Genomic DNA, 22,779 nt, shown 5'->3' with positions numbered 1-22,779 from the left:
TTCGCCTTGGCTTTCTTTTTTGCCTAATGGCACACAGCCACATTGGCGTGGAAAGGTCACAATGGTCAAAGTGTTCGGAGGGGCTTGGAAGGACTTGGCTTGCATCTGCCAGCTATGCATTGCTTGATGGTTCATCCTGTGTGGGTTAGCCTTGCTATAGATGACCTCGTATTAAACAGATATGCTCTTGGAAGGCATTTCATCGTCGTTGATGGCTTTCACGCCAATGCCTCAATAGCACATATACCAATTACAGAACTTGCCCCACACTGCACAGATGCCAATATGGCCAAAACTGCACATCGTCCCACAGTTCCTTTTTTTGTTTTGGCGACATGGCGCGTTGACCCATTAACTCTTGTCAAAGCCGTGATGGGGCCCGTGTCTTGGACCATCCGAGTCTCCACTCTGAGTTCATCGCCGTCTTGAAGTTAACGGGTGAGGGGAAGGACAAAGGGTAAAGCCTCAGGCCCAATACAATAATAAAAAGATGATTTGTTCATTCTTCCAATACAGAGTGCGAGCTGCAAGGATAATCTGTTGCACATGGACTGACCGATCCAAAGACGGTTAGTACGGATGGGCCATCATTTCATCGCTGCAAACCCTCACGCAGTAAAGTAAATAGTCATGGTGCATCACGCTTGTTTTCGGATCTGAAAGAACTGGCCGAGGCTTTTGAAGCTCAGTGTAGCCCGTCCTGGTAAACTAGGTCGACATATGACACCATCAACCCAAGTAGCAAAAGCCAACCTGCAAGACATCCAATAACATGATGTATACTTTGAGCCCGCAAAGCCCAACACAGCACAAAACACAACTACTTTTCACAAGGAGGATCCACAAAACTTGTCCCCCCTTCTTCCACCACCAAATCCCGAATCCAGACCACACCCCGTAAAAAAGGTTTAACCAACAAAAAAAAGGAGACAGGAAGGTCAAAAAGAAAAAAAAAAAAGTTTGAAAAGAAAAACAGACAGGTAATAAAGTGTCCCTTCCAAGAAGCCCTTCTATGCTCGTCCATCGTCCATGTCAACTTCTACGTAGAGGATTTACAAGCGAGCTGGATGGTTCCTTGAATGTCTTTTTGTAATAGTGTATTTTTGAAAGTGATGTACGGCGGCGCATGAGATGCATTTAGTGAGTGACAGTGTCTGGAGACGTGGGTGTGGGGTCTTGGAGAATCCGTCCCCGCATCCATTTGACGCCGCACTATGCAAACAGACGGGAACTTTATCAGATGCTTGCATAGACAGGGAAGCAGAAGATGGGCGGCGATATTTAGCTATCCACGTAGAATCCCTCTTGCTCACCTTGTTGCAGAGGTCTGTATATCCTGGAGGACCATGGCGCCACATTGGAGTTTGTGTGGCATTGCAATAGCCGCACCTTCTACCATTGCTCTTGGCGGGTTTGCGCGCTCCACGGCTAGGAGTCAAGTTTCTGACGGGACTCTTGCGGTCTTTTTCAACCGACCTTGGACGTGATTCAACAACGGCTGATGTCTCTTTTTTGAGTTTCTTGTGTGGTGATGGTGTGGTTTTGGTCTTGCGATGGTTGGCAGTTCTCTTTACATGTGGTTTGCGAACGACTCTCTTGGACGCGAAATCGCTCTCTTCATCTTGCTCTTCTTGACTTTGCGTTTTCTGTTCTTTGTCTTCTTGCCCTTCGTTTTCGGAATCATTCCCTTCTCCTTCATCATCATCAGAGTCTGGCTCCATCATTCTCTTCAAGCGGGACTTGCGAAAAGGCCGCAGAGGTGTAGCAATCTGCGCCTTGGCGGAGTTTTCCGGGGACGAGTCTTCATCGTCTGTCGAGACGTTATCGTGCGTGACCGATGGTCTTGATGTAAAGGAGCGTGGGGAAATCGATGGGAGGGAAGAATCTTGATATCCACTTTCACTGTCGGAGTCGTGGTCGTGCTGAATAAATTCTCCGATAAAGTGCTGTTCGGCCGCAATGGCCGGGAGGTGCGATTCGGGACCGGGTATAAAAGCGCCCAACGCAGGCACTACACGCTGTGCGGCTTTTTCGCGATGTGCTTGATCCAAGAGCTTTGTGCTGAACAAAACGGCTGCCGCACCCAAAATGTCATCGTCCGCTATCCAACCGTTTGAAGATCTCGAAAAGTCGTAGCTATCGACATTAGGCAGCGGAAGCGGAAAGTCTGGCAAAAGAAGCTGTGCATCTGCCAAGGGGATATCCGTGGGAGCGGGGGGCTGCCTGGTGGTCGAGCCGGATCTCGAGGATGGGGCCAGATGGGGGAATGGTGATGGCGCAGCGACCTGGAGTGCGGAGATCTCGTTCATGGCGACACTCGTGCCGGAATGTGGTGCAAGTCTCAGAGTGTGCGCGTTGGAAAGCAATGCTGTACTTTTGTCTGTATGTAATGCACGAACAAGTCTGTCTAAAATGCAAAGTCAAGGTGATCTCTCTCTCCAGATCTTGCCAGTGGCGCGAGGGTATCCGTATAATAATGTGATGGTAAGCAAAGCGTCGGGGCCAATACCCTAAATGTGAAACCTTCTAATGATAGCGTGATGGATTTCCTCGGAAGCAGTTCGTTGTCGAAAGTAAAAAAAAAAATAGTGTCAGAAGTGTCAAAAGACAAGATAATGCAAGTTCAGCCTCAGTTCCGAATGCGGTTGACGAATGATGATGTTGTTGATAGGAGCCCAGGAAAGGAGAGTTGCCAAAAAGCGCGGCGGATGACCACAGCCGTAAGATATTATTATTATACTTTTGAAATAACACTTGCAGAATACACACAGCCATTTTAACATGATCACTATCACTAGAATATGACATGCATGCATACATGGATCTTACTTTGGAAACACATATTCAAATACCGCCATATCTGTTTTTAAATTGATGCAAGCCATCAATGGTGCGACGATTGGAGAGCGGCTTGTCGAATTCTTCCATCCCATGCATTCCATCCACATTAGAATCATACGTCAGGTGGAACTCCTTCTTAAGCCACGTGTGTTCTGATCACCAAAGGCTATTGGAGAAGGCGCTTTGTCCAAAGTTCAAGAAACCATCGTATTCCGTTTCCAAACTGCTGCGATTTCAACGCTCAACAAACACTGCCATCGACCATTTGACTTGACTTTTGCACACCCATCATCTTCGGAGAAAACCGTGCATCGCCGTGTCCGTCTTATCTGGTGAATACGCCATTGGCCGCCAAATTGCAAGCGGCGCAGTCGAATTCCCAAAAGTGGGACCGGCAACCTGGTACGTGTTCTTGTGGCGTCTGTGGCGCGGACGGAATGGCATCTCAATTCCTGCGCGTTTGGACTTTCCCATCTTGCCATTCATTCATGTTTCCCACTCGTAAACGAAAGGCAGATTACATGCACGACCAGTTGGTTTGGCAAGAGCTTTTGAATGCACTGAAAGAATACGACGATAAAGTCTGTCCTGGATCCATCTCGCTCATAGAGAGGCACGATGCGGCATCGAGCGCTCAGAGACCACGTCTTCAATTGTGCATTCTGGAAGGTGTCTGGCTTGTCATCAGCTTGTCAGATTGCGGTTTCACGGTGAGAGGTTGAGCGCGTACACGAGTGCAAAAAGTCTCTAACGCGTTGTAAGCATCTCTAGATCGTTTCGGCACATTTGGCCAATGAAGCCAATGAGACGGCCAGAACGACTTTATCAAAGGTTTTAGAATTTGCTAATGCGGGGTTTGAAAGTATGGATGCCCTCTTGAGTACCGTGAGTCCCTTGTATCGGGGGAGGTTTCACCAAAGCCTCTTCGACAGGTTGACTGCATTGCAGACTGAGGAGGGCGAGAGTCAAAGTGACCAGCGTCACTGAACAAATATTACATAAAGGATAGTCTATCTACAAAGGGCTTACAGCCCATCATCTTACACGATCCAAACATCAATCGGCCAGCCCGTAGGTCTGCCCCGCGGCTACGGTCTCAAGCGCCATCGATAGCGCTGGGATAAAGTACTTTCTCTGCGTTCTAAACTTGGTGTCCGCCCCACCGTCGTGCACCATTCCGCCACTTGCCGCTTCAGCACTCTTCAGCCCCGCGCGAATGTATTTTAGATCACCATCTGGGAAAAAGTCCCTTAATTCCCTCTCGATAACAGCCTCAGAGTTCTCAATATTGAATTCTTGCCATTGCGGAACGAGTTGGGATGGGACGAGGGTTGAACCAAGTGGAATGGACGTGGGCGGCCGGGCGGCAGAAAATGTCCTCGGGGAATTACGTTTGAGTGGTGTGGTCTCTCGTTGAAGGAAAGGATCGAATGGGACAATCTCCACGCGTTCCATCGGCATTGACCGATTGTACTTTTGTATATGCATTGAGATCCCTGTGTGGTGCGGGCCGTGAGTATGCCCGTCGGCGATGGGTGGGAATTTACCTGGATTGGTAAAAGGTACCGGTGTTAGTAATTGCAATATATAAAGTTGTCAATGCCGATTTGATATCCTGTACGTACGATACTCGTAATCCAGCGTTTCCCTGGACGGATGACATTCACTCTTATGAGTTAATCCAATCCCTTGTGTTCTCATCGCACTCAGCTTTCCCTGCACCAAAGCGGGCAAGCGCGCCTTAGCTTCCTCCCTTCTCCTAGCCTCGTCTAATCGTTTCTTCCGTGCCTCCAATCTCTCTAACCGCTCCCGCTCCTTTTTGGCCATGTATTCCATGAATTTCTGCTTCTTATCGGCTTCTGCAGCCATCCGCGCCGCTGCTTCCGATTCTTGTCGAAGCTTTTCAAGCCGTTCTTGTTCGGCTTTCGCTGCCGCCCGTTCCCGGGAAAGGATGTAGAAATTGAGGGCATTGATAAAATCCTGACCGCAAGGGTTTTGAAGAATTGTGACGGGATTTCGAGAAGATGGTGGACGATCGATTTCAAAGGCCTGGTAAAAGGGAGTCTACCAGACAAGTTTGTTGAATGTGAGCGTAAACTCTCTTCGAACGACGCGATGCTGCTCACCTCTTCATTTGATCCCATATCACCCTCTCCCAGAGGTACAGACGGCCGATAGGTAACCATCTCCATCCATTCCAATTCCGGTATGTCCACTGAATGCCTCATCCCATCATGTTTTAGTATCCCCGCGTCGGGCGCAGTAGGGATCTCTATTGAGATCCTTCTTCCATCTTGCTGTAACAAGCCTTTATCGGCTTGTGCACTGGGCGACTTGAATGCCCCCGCTGACGACAGCGGAGTACCGAACGCCACGCGCTTTTTCCCTCGTCCAGGGATAGACTGCCTCACTTCCGCCGCTTTCTCGGTATCCGGTTGCTTTCCTGCTCCAATAGATACCCCAGAAGTTTCCCTTCCCAGTCCTGGCTTCATCACGGTTTCAGATCGGGCATCAACCCCGCTCCCGGGCCGTGCAGTAACTCCACTACCAGGTCGCGCATTAACCCCGCTGCCGGGCCGTGCACCTAACCCACTCCCAGGCCGCGCATTAGCGCCACTGCCAGGCCGTGCACCTTTCCCACTCCCGGGCCGCGAGCCCATCCCTCCACTATCAGGTCTACTATGCGTCCTAGATCCCGCTGTCCCTGGTCTGCTCTTGGAACTTCCCGGCCGCTCGTCATCGCCCCTCTCCTCCAGGGTCCGGTCCTCCACACCATGTATGTTAAGCTTCTTTAGTTTCTGCGCAACCTCTTTATTGGATGTGGAGCGAAGGAGGTACTTTTTCAAGTTTTTGCGAATAAAATTTGTTAAAGGTATCCGAGGATCCTGATATGTTGCAGACAGGGGACGTGAGGTCTCTTGTTGTGCTTGTGATTGTGTGACGCTCGTGGTGTCCCAAGCTGTCGTCGGACCCGGATGAGCAGGTTGCGGCGTTACCTTAGTAGTCGCCACGACCTTTGCGCCCAAAAGAGACCGTAAGCAAATGCACATGCAAAAAAACAAAACAAACCTGCTCTTGCACCCACGCCCTCACCTCGCTCAAAATCTCTTCGACAGCGTGAACCAGAAACGGATTATCAGGTGTATGTACGCCCAACGCCTTCAAAAACTGTATCGCGCGATTACTGTTCATGACAGATCCGTCATGTCACCCAATGCACTGAGGTTAACAGAAGTGACGTGAACGTATAAAAAGAGCAAGATCATACCGAACTGTTTCGTGACGGGAAGCGAGCTGCATGAGGAGACTAGGGACAACGTCAACGTGGTTTGGGCCGTAACGGGCTAGGGATTCAATGAGCGCACAGCGCATCTGCCCAAGACATGACATTAGCAAATGGGCCCTTCATCACCCTAATTTACTCCAAATAAGCAAGACAAGACGTACCGGTACATCCTGCTCTCCATCTGCCTCAGCAGTACCAAGTACTCTACAAAACGCCTTTACAATGCCTGTCGCGTCCTTAATACCATGTTCTTCATACATCCAATTGATATATTCCACAATTTCCATCCGAGTCTGCGAGGAGGTTGTTGTACGAAAGATGTCGAGGACGAGAGGGAGAAGTGTATGCGAATCTGCATCTATTTTCTGTAGAGGAGATTAGATAAGAGCTAGCAAGAGGAGGAACGTGGTTGACTTACAAGTTTGCGGGAGGTCGGAGGAGGGGGGTTTGTTGGGTCCTGTGGCGGGTAAAATAGCTTTTTGGAACGAGACATTAGGCGACTGCCATGAATAAATTTCGATAACAATTTTGGAGTATTCTACCTGATCGACAGGCACCCAGTCATACGCCAATAGCTTTTCGACCACGATGGGTAACTTCACCTCCACCATTTCCTTCACCCGCGGTTCCAAGGTCCCGAACCGCATTCTCTGAGGAGGTAATCGCAACCTCGCAGCCCGCTCTGCTTCTTCCACTTCCTCCTCTTCCGCTTCCTCTACCACAACCTCTTCCCCACCTTCCGGTCCACCTGTAACCTCCTCCTCCCTCGGCAACGCGTCCAACATCTCCTTTAACCGCTTTTTGTATTCCTCGCTCCGCTTTTTCTTTGTATCATCTGTTGACTGCGGAGTAGATGTCTTTGGCTTCCCTGCGCGGGGTATCACGGCAGCTGGAAGAGAAAATGTCGAGTGAGTGGATTTCCAATCGAGGACTTCCTTGTGAAGGAGGGAGTTTGGGAGCTGGCCGTCTGGAGCAAAGATGAGACGTTTTTGAAAGCGCTTTTTGGAAGACTTTTTACTTGGTAACGGAGGCGGGGTGTCCTCATTGGATAAAGGGGATGGAAGGGTTATCGCTGTGAAAAAGCATATCAATAAGTAACGCTATGGGCGGAGGATGTCTTGGGATGTACGAACCCACCTTCTGAAACTTCGCCCTTCCCTACCATCACCACTGCCCCGCCTGCCTCTATCACCTCGCCGCCAACCATTCCCCCAACGCCCGCCTCTCGAGATATAGGCACAGGAATATCCAATAACCTCCCCGGCCCCTCAGTCGGACTTGTTGGTCGTAACTCCCCCATACTTCCTCCACGGGAGAGTCCCCAAAAGGGTTTGTTCCGCATATACCGCAAAAACTCCTGATGGAGTATCTCGTCCTCTCTCACACCCTCTGCTTGCTCCGCTTCCAACCTCTGTTTAGCCATCTCGACAATCTGTCGTCGCTGTAAAGCAATGAGATCCAGTCTTTCGAGGAGATCTTTGTACATGTCTCGTTCGCCTTTCGAGTGTGGAGGTTCAGGGCCTTCGAAGGGCTTTTCGGGACCGACGAGGTTTATGTCATGAAAGAGGGACCACGGGTCTTGGGTGTTGAGCACGCTGTGATGGAGGACAGGGGGTTAGCCGGGATATCGCGAGGAAACTGACGCACATACAGTTTTCTTTGGCCTCGGCATAAAAGGTTTTTCCACTCTATCCTTGCGTCATCAAACGGAACAGGTTGCTCTGGTACGTATTCTTTATGCTCCATCTTTTGAACGGTTTGTACATAGCCGGGCGGTAGATCTTTAATAAATGCAAAAACAAGGTGTCACATTTTCAGAGAAAGGACAAGCAATATCGGAATGGTTGAGCCTACAGGATTGGTACTTGATAATATCCACACGGTTTTGAATGCCAAAGAGAATGTCACCATGCGCATTGGCGATGGATAGACTATCGATAGATTCTTGGAACTGAAGTTCCCTATTGACTTGTTTCAGTTCCATCATGTCCTGCATATCTGCTCGGGCTTTTACAAGATACCTTACGAGGGTATTGCCAGTATCCCACACCCGCAGTGTTCCATCTTTGCTGGCACTAACGAAAAGGTCCAGTTTTGGGATCGGACAGATGGCTGTAACATTGTCTGTGTGATCATCGCTTCGGTTGTGGGTAGGATGCATTCGCCATTCTACCCTCCGCGAAACAAGGTCCGACTTTATCAAAATCCCATGCAGTAAATACTTTAAAAAAAAGAAAGACGTACCTCTTTTCTCAACAGAAAATTCATACATCCATAGACTCCCCTCCTCGGCGGCAGCACATATTGTTGAACCGAGAACCGATATCACCCGAGGAATAAAGTGGGTTCGGATGGACAGAATAGGGTGCAAGATCTCTGGAGACGTTGGTGAGACCTTTGTTATTTTGATCGTTTCGTCTGACAGAACCAGGGCTTAATGATATTGGGTAAACGGAAAATTCGAAATTACGGGGTAATTACCTGCTCCACATGTGAAGAGAAGCTGTTGCTTTTGGTCGCATAGCATTTGAGTGATTTCTGCGTTATGAAGCTGCCATTTTTCATATGTCACCCAAATACATAGTCAAAGACTAGCAACAAAAGACAAAGGAAAACCAACCTGATACCGATCCCTCACACCCCCTCTTCTCCCATATACAAGCACCTGCCCATTACGGGTCGCACCCAATAAAAATGCATACCCCTTCACAGAATCATACCCAGGGGGAACTTCATCCGCGGGACTGAAGCGACCGTCAAATATTGCAATGTGGCTGCAGTCTTCGCGGACTGAGTGGCAGATGAACGAAAGTGAGATGGCAGGGTAATAATGGTCTAATTACATATACAAAAGAAACGGCACCTGCTTCGCCTAGTTTCCATATATCGACCACAACGCACGGATTGAAATTAGTGGCCATGACCCATATTTCGCCATTTTCGAGCATAAAAAACATTCGATCTGTTGACGGTCCAATGAGCCAAGTACGGCGCATAAAATAAGCCTCTGATCACAACTGTCCTTCAGCGCAAAAGCACAGCAACAAACCAATCTTGGAACAATACGCTAAATCATGCAGATAATCCGTTTCGAGAAGCGGCAGGGCGGTAGTGATAGCTTTCCCGTTGACGGGGGACAAGAGACGAACAATGCCGTCTTCGGTCCGGACGAGAATCCGTGGCTGGATGCCCGGAGATTTGACTCGAAGCAGGGTTTTAACATGAGAGCTGAAACGTCGGATGAGCACTGTAAATTGGCGGGCATGTGAAAGGAGATAACACGATTTACTTTAGACTCGAGAATCCGGAATTGATGTGGTTTAGACTCCAGACATCGATGGTCTCTCTCGTCCGTATCAGCAACTGATCATCATCTATGACCGTCAGACTCAGCGGTCGTTCTCTTAAATGCAAGCTAGCAAACAATAAGAAGTATCAAGAAATTACATATTCTATCCTCACATGATCTCGATAAACAAAAGGAAAAACCAAAGCGCATACCAATAAATCTCTTTAAATGTTTTTAAACTGTACACCCGCACTGTATAATCCATCGCGCAGGAAATAATCATTGGTCCCTGCGGGTAGAGCGCGAGGGACGTAACAGGCTTCGTATGCCCGGTAAATTCATGCACAATCGCGTTGTTCATATTTCTGACTTGAACTGGTCAAGGAGCTGATCAGTCAATAGCTTACAGCGGGGGACGTGTATGAAGTGACCAACGTACTGCTCCCATCAGTGCATGCAATCAAGGTGTATTGATAAAAGTCGTGGTGGATAAGGGCGCTTACGTGGCGGGTTGAGATGTTGCGAAGGGTGTCGATATGAGTGCCGTGGGTCTGGTGAAATACCTACGCCATCCATGGTCAGTATCTAGCGAGTACGCAGTGCATGGAAAGCCATCTTGCCCTCTACCAAAATCTTCGTATCGACCACGGCATAGATACGGAGATTCTTCTCGTCAAGGTAAAGATTAGAGATCCATTCGTCGCGAGGAAGGTGCGTGTGGAACGTATGTTTTACAGTTGGTACGACGCGGATAATGTTGCTAGAGAGTGTCGGATGCCTGGTCAGTCTAGGAAACTCGTCATATGCGGATTTTATACGCACCGATGTTTTGTAGCCTCCATTGTCCAAACCTGTTGTCGCAGTTTAGTATCTCGCACCGAGGCAGTAGCTTGTCTAACGTACTCACACAAATTGAATGTGATCCAGCAGTAACGAGACCATGGTTGAGGGAATTATAGCGTATGCTTTGGTAACGCCGAGTTAATGAGATGGACATGCCCAGGAATCTTGACTTGGTAGAATACTTACAATAGAATTGGCTCCATTGTATGGTGTAGATTTGTCATTTCAAATCGCGAGTTAAAGAACTGAGTAGATACGGTCGTTGCATCAGTTAACCGATACATGAACAACGTTAAGAAGGTACTAGATACTACGCACCTTGATATTCTTATCCTGCGAACACGCAGCATATACGGCAAACTTCTTTATAAAGACAAACTCCGTAATTTCAGTCATCAATTTGACGACTCCCCTAGGACGATTGGTGTCCGTGTTTCTCGCCACATCCCATAAGGAAATAGTGCCGGTTCGGTCGACCGCAGCAAAGGTGTACGAATGGTACTTTGATTGTCCTGGAAGCGCTCTTAGATCGAATTCGGAATCATCGACATTGTCCTTTGGGGACTGGCTTTCCTCTTCGCCGTCCATCTCAGACTCAAGCTTTCCGTCTGCGTGGTGGATAGGGACTTTGAGATGCGGGCACACCCAGATTAGAGCTTGCCTATGTCGAAGGCTATACTTGAACTGAAATCCATGGCGAAGTGTTAGGGTGTACGGAATTGGCTGGGGAACACGAGCCGATAATGCATCAAAAATTCGCGGACAGTAGGTTTCGCGAACGAGAGACCAGAGCTCTTTTGGGGTTTTAGGTAGACGGAATCCGGTTTGGTGCGGTTCACTTGGCTTAGTGTCCAGATTTTGTACTGAAGTACCAATTCGCCCACTGGCTGGTCGGCTTCTCCTCCCACCAGTAGCAGCAGCCGCACACGATGCAGCCGATGCAGCTCTCTTTTCAAGCGTCAGTGCCGAAGCAGGTCGGCTGGGTCGAGTAGAACTGTACAAGGAGCTGTTGCTTTGGCGTTGAGATGGATCCCATTGTGCAGCAGCTCGGGTGATCGCTTCTGCAATGGACCGGGCTTTGGCGACTTCTAGATCTTCCATACGGGCCGACATGGAAGATCGCTCCCTTGTCCGTGGTTTGGGCTCGGTAATACTGGTCCGAGAGTTCCTCAAGGCCTGTGCACTGGCATCCCTCCGAACTTCAGCAGGATCCGAATCGGTATGTGGAAAAGATGAAAGAGAAAATTGAACGGAAGGTCTGCGAAAATCCGCCGAGGCGGACCAACTGGGACGGGATCCGCTTGCTGATATCGACGTTCGACTCCCTCGCCATAAAGACGTGCCTCTGGACCGGGAAGCGGGAGCAGATTGGACACGGTTGTATGGCTTTAGGGGTTCGTCGTGAGTTATGGGGGTTGATTGGGTTCGATGGCTTTGCAAGTATGCTGAATCGCTTAATCGAACGGATGCAGAGGTTGGCCGCAGGACGGGTCCACTGGCAGGACTTGCCGCTGTCTCTGCCTCCTCGGTCGACACAGCATCGGTGGTCTGACTATCTAATCCCATTGAAGGTCGGTCTAAACCCAAGAGAAATCTGTCCACTGCTTCCATAGCCTGAAGAGCGGAATGCACTGAAATTCCAACAGCGCATCAAATCCTACAGTTCAAAATCATCGACGACGACAAAATGCAAGCTTACCGCGTCTAGCATCTGACGCAATATCCCCTGTAAATCCACTCAAGGAAGATGAAGACGATGATAAAGATGTCAATCCTTCGGTGGGTTCGTGCAATGGGCGCATAGCGAATGCAGGGATCTCGCCCACAATGATTCGATCTTTGTTGGCATCGGCCCAGCTCACGGCTCGGGTATCGCTTCGTGGGAGAGGGATGGCGGATGACAGAGATGCCTCCGATGTGATGTTTGAGGTGGATTCTACAAGTGGTGGTGATGGTGAAAGGGGAAGATCTGATCCAACTCTGTGTATAGGTGCTCCTGATATTTCGGGATGGTGCATTGAATCTGCCTCGGATGCGGGGATCATGTCAGTATTTTCATCAGCCCCTTCAACCTCGTCTACTCCACTATTCTCTTTGTACTCCTCACCATCGGCCTCTGTATCATCCTTTTCCACCTTTTTGACACCTCCAATCCTCCTCCCGGACCCCGGCAAAATTGTCCCTGCCTCCTCTTCAGTTCCATAAGGCATCCATGTCCCTTCACCGCCTTCACCCCACACCAGCCTCCCCGCAGTGCTTTTTCGTCTTGCCGTCTCGACATCATCCTCATCATCGGTCCCGCTGATGATGGACGCATCCGACGCATCAGAGCGACGTCGGATAGCTCGTTCCAAAGCTGCGAGTCGTTCGGCAGGTGATAAGGTCGGCGTGGCCATATGTTGTCGTTGGTTAGTTGCAAATACAGTGGGGTCCTTTTTTGTATGACATGCTTTTTGTTGTCTTGTTTATACAGGGGTGCAATTATCTATCATTTTGGATATTTCACCATAGAGAAAGATTTTGTGTGTAAGCATGAAGCCTAACATTCCTGATATTTTCGGAGGTTTTTTGTATTCCTGGTTACTGGGATAAAGAGTTACCCGCGAAAACAAAAGGTTATTTGGAAGGGATCGGAGATTTCCTATAGACAGCCCTTTAATCAGCTGCAATGACGTCCGATGGATTAGATATTTCGCCAGCCTGTTGCTGCAATGTCTGTGGACGCTTGCTCGTCTCTTTTGATGTCTGCGCATGTCTGCGACGCATGAATGCAATGATATCTTGCATTGGATATTGTAAATTCCAATGAAACCCTGAGCGCGATGACTCATCAAAAGCACACAAGCGCAGCCCCAAACAACGACATGCTTTGGATGCCATTTTACTTTCCTCCGTAGACTTTGCTCGTCAAATAATGGAACTAATAAGCATACGGCGTGACGACATTCCAGAACCTATCCTCCTCCCCGTCAGTGCCTATCAAGACAACTGGGCACAGATCGTCCTCCGAATCGCAGAATGGAATCGATTGGACAGACACGCAGAGAAATTGACCTTCTTCCTCGATGACAGTCCTTTTGAAGGCTCTAATGTGAAGGAGTTGATAGAGAGGACAAAGACAAATCCACTTGTCTTTCGGATAGATTTAAGAGGCGCTGAAACACCTGTATCGCGGACGCCGATCGCTGCCACCCCGGTACCTCTACTCGGAGACGATAGCACACCTATTAAACTGGAGCAGAGGAGGGAAGCGAGCTCAAGCCGGCAATTTACGACTATCCGGGTTGGGTCTACGCCGTCTCCGTTGTCACCTCTGGTAGTGTTGTGTGACTTGACAAGAGCCTTGTTACCTCTCGTTGTCCCTGCTTACGTAATGATATCTAGGTACGTGAACCCATCTCTCAGAGAAGTATACGAGATAGCGAAGGCCTGCCGACATCCCCCAGCGTACAACCGGTAAGGAACGTTTATTTCAGAGTGTATGGCGTTGTATTTCGATGTTCACATATTCAGTAGGGTTCAAGTGCAACGCCAGATAATCATAGAACCCATCATCCTGACAACCTCCCCATCATAGAGCTTCCCCGACGACACTCCATAAACCTTCACGACGCCATTTCCGAGATTTCAGCCAGACTCCTCGCCACACAGGGTGCTGTAAGTCACACGACGCACTGGATGCAGGAATGTCTACATCGTAATAGCATCCGGGCCACAATCAAGAGCATTGCTGCGGAACTGACGAATTTCGTTTCATCTGGACACTATCACTACCACAGTAAGGGCAAGCTTTGGAGACCGACTGGAAAACATTTTGAGGAGCTGCCTTTAGCAACGCCTTCCTCCCAGCGAACACGGCAAGTTGTTGTTGAAGACGGGGTCTGTGGCGAGTGTAAGACCATGGACACACCGAGATGGCGGAGCGGGGAGATGGGGGAGGTGCTATGCAATGCCTGCTGGCTACGATGGAAGACGAGAGATCTGTAGGCAGCTTTGTGCACGTAAACATGCGAATTGACGCAACTGGCAAGACAACGGTGAAGAGAGACCGTTTTGATGGATGGTTTGCTGTGGAGAAAATGAACATCCAAACAAAGGCGCTTAGAGAATTTTGCGCAAAGAGGGGATACTATTAGGGTGCGCTGATATGCCCGACAAGCATACTCTACATATGAGGTGTTATGCCAAATTTCCGTAAATAAATCCTTGATATGCTCCCATTTTGATCCTCAAGGGCTGGGGTTCCCCTGATCACAAGTCACGTGAGCATATCGCGGTCCTTCAAGCATGTCATGAGCACAGGTTGGCCATTTCCGGTTTTGGAACGCAATCTTGTCGCTTGCCTGTCTTTACAATCTAGTTCCTAAGGCAGGTGGAGCATACCACGTAAGAAGTGGGTGCTATTGCACCCCGTCTACTTTTCACCATGTACACGTCATCGATGCGCGAGCAAAAGCTCGCGGCAGCAAAAAAGAAGCTGGCAAAATACCAGAAGCAACGAGCTGCTGGCCTCCCACGGTCCACGAGTGCTACGCCGAGCGAAACGGCTGGGTCGCCACCCGACTCGAGAGTTGTGTCTCCGGAAAGCTCAGTGGAGAATTTACATGCGGATGCTGGCGGCCGGCCGCGAACAGGAAGTATGTTATCCACGAGCAGTATCGCAGCTGATGAGAGGTATGTCTAGGATGTGAAAGTGGAGTGGTAGAATGTGTTAGATTTCTTCTGGATGGCTCTAAGTGAGAGAAAGATGCTCATGCGGTCTTGGAACAGGTCAGCGTCGCCACTGGGAACCCTCACAGGTCTGCGAAACCGAACGGATCCACCCAGATCTGGCTCGCCTGTGCCCACATTTCCTCCCAATGTACAAAGAATAGCTACACCACCTCCACCCGCCGAGCCAGACCTGATACAGCGAGTAAGGGAGCTTGCTTCAGACAATCAACATTTGGCGAGACGCATGCGGGAGCTTTCCAACGAGAATCGGGAGCTCAAGGAGAAGATGAAACAATTCGAGGTGCATGGTGTTCCACAGGAGAAAGCGGAAGTCGCAGCGGATATGGACGGGCGGATTGCGGAACTGACAGCGCACCTCGAAGAAGCTCGCAGTGCTGCAACAGAAGCAGAAGCTGAGCGTACCGAGCTTAGTCGGGAGCTTCAGCAACTGCGAACCAGATTGGATGAAACGGACACACTGGCACAGCAGCTGGAAGCGCTGAAGGAGGAAAACGAAAATCTGCGACAAGGGCGCACGGAGCAACAACAACATTCAGATGAAGCACTGGAGATGATACAGCAGATGCGGGAGGATGCGGAGATATTTAGAAAGGAGAAGCTTGCGGGCGAGAGTAAGATAAAGCAATTGGAGTTGGAGCTTTCTCAGCTGCAATCGGCAGAAGTACCCGGATCTGTAGATCATGACAGCGCCCAGTTGAATGCCGATCTAGAGATGACAAGAAGTCAACTGGATAGTGCACAAAATACTATTCAGCAGCAAGCAACAGAGTTGGAGGAAGTACGGGGCGAGCTGGAACGGATGCAGGCGGTGGCTGGGCAGGGAGCAGCCACGTCGTCCGAAGAACAAACGGGAGTGATCGAAGACTTGCGCAATCAGCTTGCAAATGCCAAAGAAACTACCAAGGAGCAAGCGTCCGAAATTACGGAAATCAGGCAGCAGCTGGCTGTGTTAGAGAAAGCGCATGGCGACCTTGCTACGGAGAACGAGCTGTTAGCAAGCAAAGCTGCCACAGCGGCGTCTAGTGGGCCCTCCACAGTGCCCGATGCTGATCTGGTTTTAGAACGAGACGAATTGACTTCTCAGGTGCAAAAGCTGAAGGAGGAGCTGCAGGCCATCACTGAAGAGTACGAGCAATGCAAGGCAGAGGTCACTACATTACGCGACGAAAATGCGACATTGATGGCAGACCGTGACGCCCACGCATCGCAAATGGAAGAGCTGAGTAGCACACAGGGCGAGCTACAGATGCAAGTTCAGACACTGGCTCAAGACAATGAAGCAATACGACGGCAACACGTCACGGTCGTAGGAAACATGCGGAAGCTGCTAGAGGATATGAGCGGGCGCAGCGCTGCTGCGACACGAGAAAAGGAAGCGATGACAATACGAGTACGTGAGTTGGAGGAGGAGGTGAAACGTGTGCGGAACGAGTACCCCACATTGCTCTCGGCCAATGCTGAGGCTGAAAGTAAACTCCAACAGTTGGAATCAGACGTAGAATATTTACGCACGGAACGTGAGCAGCTCCTTACTGAAATGGACCTGATGAAGGAAAACATCAAGGAACGGGAGTTGAGAGCAGCAGAAGATACCAACACACTCGTGGAAACCATGCGAGATTTAACTGATCAAGTGGCGGATCTGAAAAAGCAGATTACTCAGCTGACCAAAGAAAAGGCCGACGCGGTGTTGGAAAAGGATGCCTTGGAACGGAAGGTTGAAGAATTATCTAGCGTGGACGCGACCCATAAGGAGGAGTTGCACCGATCGCAGTCGATGATGATGGATGAGTTGAACGAGCGGCAAGCTTTGATCTCTGATTTACAATCGCAGCTCGATGTGGTTCGGAATGACGCTACTGCCGAATTGGCCGAAAAGGCCAGACAGCTCCAGGAAGTCTCTGCACAGTTGGAAGATCTTCGAATCCGCTCAGCCAGTGAATCTACCGCAAAAGACAACGACATCAAATCCTTGAACCAGAAGCTTCAGGAGCATGCGGCGAAAGAAGAGCAATTGGCTGCTTCTGCGGAAGAGTTGACTGTTGAAGTCCATTCATTGCAACAACAACTTGCGGAGGAGATTCAGAAAAGAGAATCAACGGAGGACCGTGTGCGCTTGTTGGAGGCGGAGCTTCAGGCACGAGAGGAACTTATTGCGTCCATTACCCGCGAAAGAAGCCTTGAAATTGAAGGGGTACTTGATCAGCGGGACCAATCCATCAAAGAGTTGATGGAAGCGCAGGAACAACTAGCTTCCGTCGTAGCTGCAAGAGCTGAACTCGAACAGTTACTTGAAGGCATGCAACCAGAAAAAATTGCGCGCGAAAGAGAGATTGCAACGCTAACAGCTCAGAAAGAAGCCTTGGTTCTCAAACTTCGTGAGTTCGCCACGGAGAAAGACAATGCTGCACGACAGGTTACGGAGCTGAGTGCCGGTCTAGCGGATGCTGAAGCGGCGTTAGATATGTTGAACGAGGAAAAAGAGATGCTCCAGATGGCTATGGCAGAAGCCGATAGGGTGTTGCGAGCCCAACTTGCTGAGGCGAACGAGCGGTATAATCATTTAGTATCTGAAGGCGGGGACAAGGCGAAGGAACTGAAAAAGGAGCTCGATATAGTTACTGAAGAGAGAGACCGCAGGCTAGCGGAAGTCAACGAACTTGTCGCCGAACGGGATGGCCTGCACGATCGAATAGCTAGAATAATGGAGAAGTTTGATGGAAGGACAGAAGAAATCGAGCGTCTGCACCAAGAACGCGACGCAGCGCTGCAGGAGCGCGAGCGGATGGCAGCAGAATGTGACGAGCTGCAGGCTCAGATTGAGCTTGTGGAAGTAGAAAGAAAACGAGTTCATACCGCCATGGAGGAGGGCGTTGTCAAAATGACAGAGTTAGAAGCCCGTGTGATGACACTGGAAGAGGAAAAGGGAGCATTGCGCGAGGAAGTTGATATTCGTGAAGAGGAACGGGCTGCTTTGATTAGAGAATTAGATTCTTTGAAGGAGACCGTGGATACTTTCCGGCAGAGGAAGGATGAGGAAGAGAAAGAGCGTTCGGTGTGGAAACAAAGAATCGAAGAGGTCAATGCCAGAGTAGGAGAAATAAGCGAAGAGAATGAGCGCTTGCTACAATCCCTTAATGCAAGGGAAACGCATATCGCCTATCTACAAGAGGAATTGGAGCGAGAGCAGCTTTCTGTTGCTGAGATATCACAAAAGTTGACAGATCTGGAAACCGCATCAAACGAGCAAGTTGCCGCGCGGCAAGAACTTGAAACTGTCTCAGAGATTATCCGGAAGGAACGGGAAGATGCGCTTGAGAAGGTTGCTGCCCTTGAACAAATGATACCTGAGCTGGAAGCGCAAATGGAGCAGGAACGTGGGGTATTATCCGCCGCACAAAAAGAAGCTGAGCAGCGGCATGCTGTCGCGCAGTCATCATTAGAGGATGTAGGCGCCCAAGTTTTGAGAATCACCCAAGAGCGCGAAACGTTGGCATCTGAGCGGGATGTGCTGGAAGCACGAACACAGGAACTGCAGGCGCAAGTGACTGCTCTGGAAGAGGAGCGGCATTCACTTATGGAAGAGCGCGATCGAAGTACTGCCATCGTACAGACCCTTCAAGGGCAGCTGGTCGAAATGGAAGAAACAATCTCAATGCTAGAAGAGGACTACGAAAGCAGGCTCGATGAACGAGGCAAAGTGCTAATTGACTTGCAGACGACCAAAGATGAATTTGCGCACCGTAATACTGTATTGGAAGCTGAAATCGAGCTTCTGACGAAGAGTACGGAGCAAAATGGTCGCCTGCTAGAGGAAGAGAGGGCCCTTGTACAGGAACTTCAGAAGGCCTTGGAGGATTTGCAGACTAGTTTTGAGGAAATACGAACTAGAATGGGTGAACAGAAGAATGCGCATGAAGAGGAGAAATCCGCTATGATCAAGAGCTTCGCTGAGCGGGATGAAGAGGAGAAACTGAAGCTACAAGATATCGTTAATGTGATGAAGGGGGTCGTTGGGGCTGTGGGTGGAGGTGAGCAATCACCAGTTGATTGGGAGTCGACGCCAGAAGGCTCTCTAGACGAGCTGACTGCAAGCCGAACGCGTCTCTTGGTGCGCATCAACGATTTGGCTCGGAAGATGCGAGACATGGTCGAGATGCAAAGCTTGTCTCTCGCATCAGCTGGGGAAGTAGAGCAACGGCTGCACCAGATACGCGCCGAACATGATGCGGTCTCGCAAGCAAAGACCAAGCTGGAGCAGCGGGTTAAGAAATTGGAGGGGGTGGAAACAGAGCTGCGAGGACAGCTCGATGAGGCCATCGAGTTGTCTGCCTCACGCGAAGAAGAGTCACGACAATTACGGGCGACTGTTGATGCACTTGAACGCGAGAAGGAGGTCATGGAGAAGAGCCATAATGCGCTGGTTCAACAAAGCCGGGATGAGGCTGCTCGACTCGTTACCGAGTTGGAGAATGCGCGACAAGAAGTTCAGCGCGTCAGCAAAGAGCTATATGAGGCTACTCAGGCCCACAGCCTAGACTCGAGCCTCCCCGATGCGCTGGAGAAGCTGCGGGAAGAGCAGGACCGGTCGAGTGCCTTGGCCATGGAGCTGGCCGATGTGAAACTCAAGTTGGAGGGCAAGGAACGCGCCTTGGAGGTGCTCAAACGTGATTTGCAAAGAGTGTCCGAGAGCCAGATGTCAGATACCAGTGCAACGTCGCCTGTGAGCCATGACACACTGCACTCCAAAGATTTATCTCAGCCGCCCGTGACAGCAGCAACCGTCGACCAATTGCGACATCGTGTAACGATGCTGACTGAGGAGAGAGACCTAATGAGAAGTGAAGTACGGGAAAAAACGCGGATGATTGATGAGCTACATGTCAGAACGAGTACCTTAGAAGCTGACGTCCAGAGCTTGGAGAGAGCTCTTGGAGAAGCGGATGAAGTACTACGAGAAAACGAGATTGAATTACGAAGGAACAATTTGGTACTGGAAGAGCTAGACGACAAGCGGGCACTCGTGGTCAAACTGGAAGAGGAAATCACTGCCCTTCAAAGTAGGGTATTGCAATTGGAAGACGCCGCAATAGCACGGGACGAGCTCAAGAAAGAAGTTGATGGTCTGCGCGAGATGGTGGAAGCCAAGTCTGCTCAGATTCGACACATGGCGGCAGATTTTGACGCCCGATTGGCAGAGGAAAAGGCTCTTTATTTGCGGAGTAACCGCGATGGGCACACTACTGATACATATGAGGCTGACGACGAAGAGGATGGGTTAGCGGCTCGTGGGGGCCGTGTTAGGCGTCCTGCGAAGCGTACACCATCCGGGAACGTGGCCACAAGCTCTATCGCGGACATGCGAAGCCTAGTCTCTCACGTGGTTGGTGTTGTCGGAGACTATCAGTCGGCGGTTGCTGCACTGGTAGCTAGGAAAGATGGATTTTTGGATCTATTGCGCAGCACGACAGTGGGCGGCTATGAGCGCCTGCCAAAGCGGATTTTGGACGATCTAAATATTTTGATTACAAAGCTGCATGATGTCGAGGATCAGCATGTCATTCTTGGAAAGGAACTCAGTTCCGTGGGGGCATTAATTGACACGACAGCAAAAGGTGGATTAGGACGTCCTGTCTCTGACCATGAAGGGAATTATCACCTTACGCCTGGCGAGTATGCCGATTTGTACGAAAAGGCAGCAGCAGCCGAGCAGTACCAGCGGCAATTGGAGAACTCACACGCATTGCTCAAGGACCATGCCATGCAAACACAAGTCTTGAAGGATGCTCTCCAATCCATGACGCAAGAATCAACGTCTACGCAACGGCAGAACGGAAATGAAAAGGTGCTCCAGCGACAGTTGGACGAGCTTCGAAGAGTGTGGACACATGAACTGGAAGCGAATACCGCATTACGTGAGTTGATCACCCGAACGCAGCGGGATGCTATGCATGCACAAGATAAAGCTCGAGCAGCTCAGGCTCGTATGCGAGAAGAATTTGATGAGCTTGTGGATTTATTGGATGCCGCTACAAAGGATGCGGAAATGGCTCGAAGTGATGTCAAACTACTGGAAGATAAGCTGAACAATCAGTTTTTCGAGCATCAAGAGGCAGCTAGTGCACAAGAAGAGATGCACACTGCTGAGCGCAAGGCACTTGAAGGACTTGTGGACGCTTTGGAAAGAGAGCGAGATCGCATTGTGGATGATTTCCGTCGTGTCAAGGAACGACTGGAAGAAAAAATCTTGCAAGGTGAAACTCAAATACGACATTTGGAAGAGGTTTCACTTGAGAAGGATGACCGAATCAGACGGCTTGATGGACGTGTTCAGCATTTGGAAGACGCACGGCGTAGTGCTGAAATTCAAGTGTTGCGGCTCGAAAAGGAGCGAGGGCGTCTAGTCGACCGTCGGCATCCTTCTGATGCGAAAACCCAGTCGCCAAGCGATGCGGGAGATGAAGGCTTACGAGATGAGGTGGGCTTGTTGCAAAAGGAATTGAAAAAGATCAGGCAGAGTAGTCGGGAGATGATGGTTGTGTTACGAGAGACGTTGAAGAACACCATTGGGGATGTATCTGGGTCTGGGCATGATGTGATGGCTGTTCTCGGGGAGAATGATGACAAAGTGGCCAAGGTGGACATGTCTCGGTAAGCTTCCCCTTTTTGTATTGTGTTTGTTACGAGTGTTTATATCGTACTCACCGAATCTGTGGGGGTGCTTTTTTTGTAGTATTAAGGAACAGTGCCGTCAGCTCATATCCGAGGTTCTCTACCTCCGCGCACTGGTTGACAGGCTGTCGACCTGGCGAGCAGACCTCAAGTACCAGAAATTGTATCTCTCTTTAACTGTACAAAGTCACAGAGCGACATTGGCAGGAGTGGGGCTTGAACCCTCTGGCGTCGGGTCCGACAAACCTGTTATCAAGTTGAAGAGATGTGTGGATGTCGTGAGGAGTCTCATTCGAATGCGGTACGTGTATAAACACAAAGGAGTTTGTGCCAAACCATCACTGACTGGATCGAATGATATAGGATACTAGCACGTAACTGGAAACAAGCCCTATCCGAAAGCCAACAGCATTTTTTCGCAGAACTCTGTGGTGACACGGAACCGATTTTATCACGTAGCGCGGTAGGCAGCTGGGAGAATTTGTTGGACCTTGAACAGGATGACCCACGTATGAGGGAATTGGAGGAGGAGGTGATACGGCTTAAAGATGCGAAATTGGCTTTGGAGAATGAGAATGAGAGGTTAGCAAAAGCGGTGGCTTCTTTGCATCATTTGAGGGTGCGGGAGGGTGAGGAGGAGCGGGGGTGGGAGGTGGCCAGAGAGCCTGCTAGAGACTCTGGGAGGGAAATGTTGAGGGAACGACGAAGTCTTCGGGACGCATACACACGAGAAGACGATCGCACCGAACGGGATACGTACGAAGACCGGCAGCGGGTGTCGAGTTCAGGCCGGTATTATGGGGAGAGCACAAGTACATATTCCAATGAGTCCACTGCGTACCGGGGATCGAATCGATCTGGGCAGCTTTCACCGCGGTGGGCGCCAGTGTCCAGGGGTATGAATGGACGTTTGCAAGAGCGGAGGAGGGGTGGAGGATAAGAGGTGCTACATGTGTTTCTTTTTTTGTGAGTGTGGTGTGGAGGGTTTATTATTTTTTTGTATTTTGATAATTTTTTTACATGAGGTTTTGGTTGGGTATTGGAATTTTATAAAATGATGGGCTCTATGCTTTTTGGATAAAGGACAACCGTCGGTGCCACCTTGGCTAGCACG

General features: G+C 49.8%; 6 protein-coding genes across 7 annotated transcripts; 4 read left to right on the top strand and 2 right to left on the bottom strand.

The window, feature by feature from the left end:
• Nucleotides 1–16: 16 nt before the first annotated feature.
• On the top strand, nt 17–750 carry SPPG_09463 (uncharacterized protein). Its single transcript, XM_016757629.1, has 2 exons — nt 17–569; nt 629–750. Exon 1 carries the CDS (start codon nt 115–117, stop codon nt 427–429), a length of 315 nt encoding a protein of 104 aa, XP_016605448.1. The 5' UTR covers nt 17–114; the 3' UTR covers nt 430–569; nt 629–750.
• On the bottom strand, nt 594–2,654 carry SPPG_07332 (uncharacterized protein). The gene is made up of 2 exons (XM_016755494.1): nt 1,314–2,654; nt 594–1,212 (listed from the first exon to the last, which is right to left on the bottom strand). The coding sequence occupies exons 1-2, from the start codon at nt 2,307–2,309 to the stop codon at nt 1,138–1,140; spliced, it is 1,071 nt and encodes a 356-aa protein (XP_016605447.1). The 5' UTR covers nt 2,310–2,654; the 3' UTR covers nt 594–1,137.
• A 364-nt stretch (nt 2,655–3,018) lies between these two features.
• On the top strand, nt 3,019–4,447 carry SPPG_07331. 2 transcript variants are annotated; one of them, XM_016755492.1, is made up of 3 exons: nt 3,019–3,243; nt 3,354–3,551; nt 3,613–4,447. In XM_016755492.1, the coding sequence occupies exons 2-3, from the start codon at nt 3,363–3,365 to the stop codon at nt 3,826–3,828; spliced, it is 405 nt and encodes a 134-aa protein (XP_016605445.1). In that variant the 5' UTR covers nt 3,019–3,243; nt 3,354–3,362; the 3' UTR covers nt 3,829–4,447. The 2 variants fall into 2 exon arrangements, with proteins under 2 accessions (XP_016605445.1, XP_016605446.1); XM_016755493.1 differs by lacking the exon at nt 3,019–3,243 and having other exon boundaries at nt 3,268–3,551.
• Nucleotides 3,898–13,022, bottom strand: SPPG_07330 (uncharacterized protein; the record flags this gene model as incomplete). The annotated part of the gene is made up of 26 exons (XM_016755491.1): nt 11,959–13,022; nt 10,578–11,890; nt 10,446–10,504; nt 10,324–10,381; nt 10,239–10,267; nt 10,044–10,176; nt 9,856–9,979; nt 9,629–9,791; nt 9,417–9,542; nt 9,177–9,355; nt 8,991–9,089; nt 8,748–8,917; nt 8,609–8,678; nt 8,372–8,545; nt 8,149–8,296; nt 7,982–8,088; nt 7,779–7,908; nt 7,265–7,722; nt 6,670–7,199; nt 6,546–6,602; nt 6,289–6,492; nt 6,110–6,213; nt 5,935–6,025; nt 4,968–5,855; nt 4,467–4,905; nt 3,898–4,388 (listed from the first exon to the last, which is right to left on the bottom strand). Exons 1-26 carry the CDS (start codon nt 12,653–12,655, stop codon nt 3,898–3,900), a joined length of 7,041 nt encoding a protein of 2,346 aa, XP_016605444.1. The 5' UTR covers nt 12,656–13,022.
• A 73-nt stretch (nt 13,023–13,095) lies between these two features.
• SPPG_07329 (uncharacterized protein) lies at nt 13,096–14,479 on the top strand. The gene is made up of 3 exons (XM_016755490.1): nt 13,096–13,575; nt 13,644–13,715; nt 13,776–14,479. Exons 1-3 carry the CDS (start codon nt 13,174–13,176, stop codon nt 14,244–14,246), a joined length of 945 nt encoding a protein of 314 aa, XP_016605443.1. The 5' UTR covers nt 13,096–13,173; the 3' UTR covers nt 14,247–14,479.
• Nucleotides 14,480–14,698: 219 nt separating this feature from the next.
• On the top strand, nt 14,699–22,759 carry SPPG_07328 (uncharacterized protein; the record flags this gene model as incomplete). The annotated part of the gene is made up of 4 exons (XM_016755489.1): nt 14,699–14,933; nt 15,030–21,644; nt 21,727–21,966; nt 22,029–22,759. Coding segments are annotated over 4 exons (7,667 nt in total), but the record flags the coding sequence as incomplete, so codon positions are not given.
• Nucleotides 22,760–22,779: the final 20 nt, after the last annotated feature.

The sequence above is a fragment of the Spizellomyces punctatus genome, assembly GCF_000182565.1.
Source record: "Spizellomyces punctatus DAOM BR117 chromosome Unknown supercont1.15, whole genome shotgun sequence".
In the NCBI taxonomy this organism is placed as follows: Eukaryota; Fungi; Chytridiomycota; class Chytridiomycetes; order Spizellomycetales; family Spizellomycetaceae; genus Spizellomyces; species Spizellomyces punctatus.
The sequence above is the reverse complement of the archived record's forward strand: the minus strand, read 5'-3'. Positions and strand labels throughout refer to the sequence as shown.

What these genes read in the sequence shown, in the direction of transcription:
- SPPG_09463 (XM_016757629.1), top strand. Translation starts at nt 115, where the DNA reads ATGCATTGCTTGATGGTTCATCCTGTGTGGGTTAGCCTTGCTATAGAT.
- SPPG_07332 (XM_016755494.1), bottom strand. Translation starts at nt 2,309, where the DNA reads ATGAACGAGATCTCCGCACTCCAGGTCGCTGCGCCATCACCATTCCCC. An exon ending in ATACAGACCTCTGCAACAAG is followed by an intron (nt 1,213 to 1,313) that starts GTGAGCAAGAGG and finishes CTGTTTGCATAG; the next exon opens with TGCGGCGTCAAATGGATGCG.
- SPPG_07331 (XM_016755493.1), top strand. Translation starts at nt 3,279, where the DNA reads ATGGCATCTCAATTCCTGCGCGTTTGGACTTTCCCATCTTGCCATTCA. An exon ending in TGTCAGATTGCGGTTTCACG is followed by an intron (nt 3,552 to 3,612) that starts GTGAGAGGTTGA and finishes AAGCATCTCTAG; the next exon opens with ATCGTTTCGGCACATTTGGC.
- SPPG_07329 (XM_016755490.1), top strand. Translation starts at nt 13,174, where the DNA reads ATGGAACTAATAAGCATACGGCGTGACGACATTCCAGAACCTATCCTC. An exon ending in CGTCTCCGTTGTCACCTCTG is followed by an intron (nt 13,576 to 13,643) that starts GTAGTGTTGTGT and finishes AATGATATCTAG; the next exon opens with GTACGTGAACCCATCTCTCA. An exon ending in CATCCCCCAGCGTACAACCG is followed by an intron (nt 13,716 to 13,775) that starts GTAAGGAACGTT and finishes CATATTCAGTAG; the next exon opens with GGTTCAAGTGCAACGCCAGA.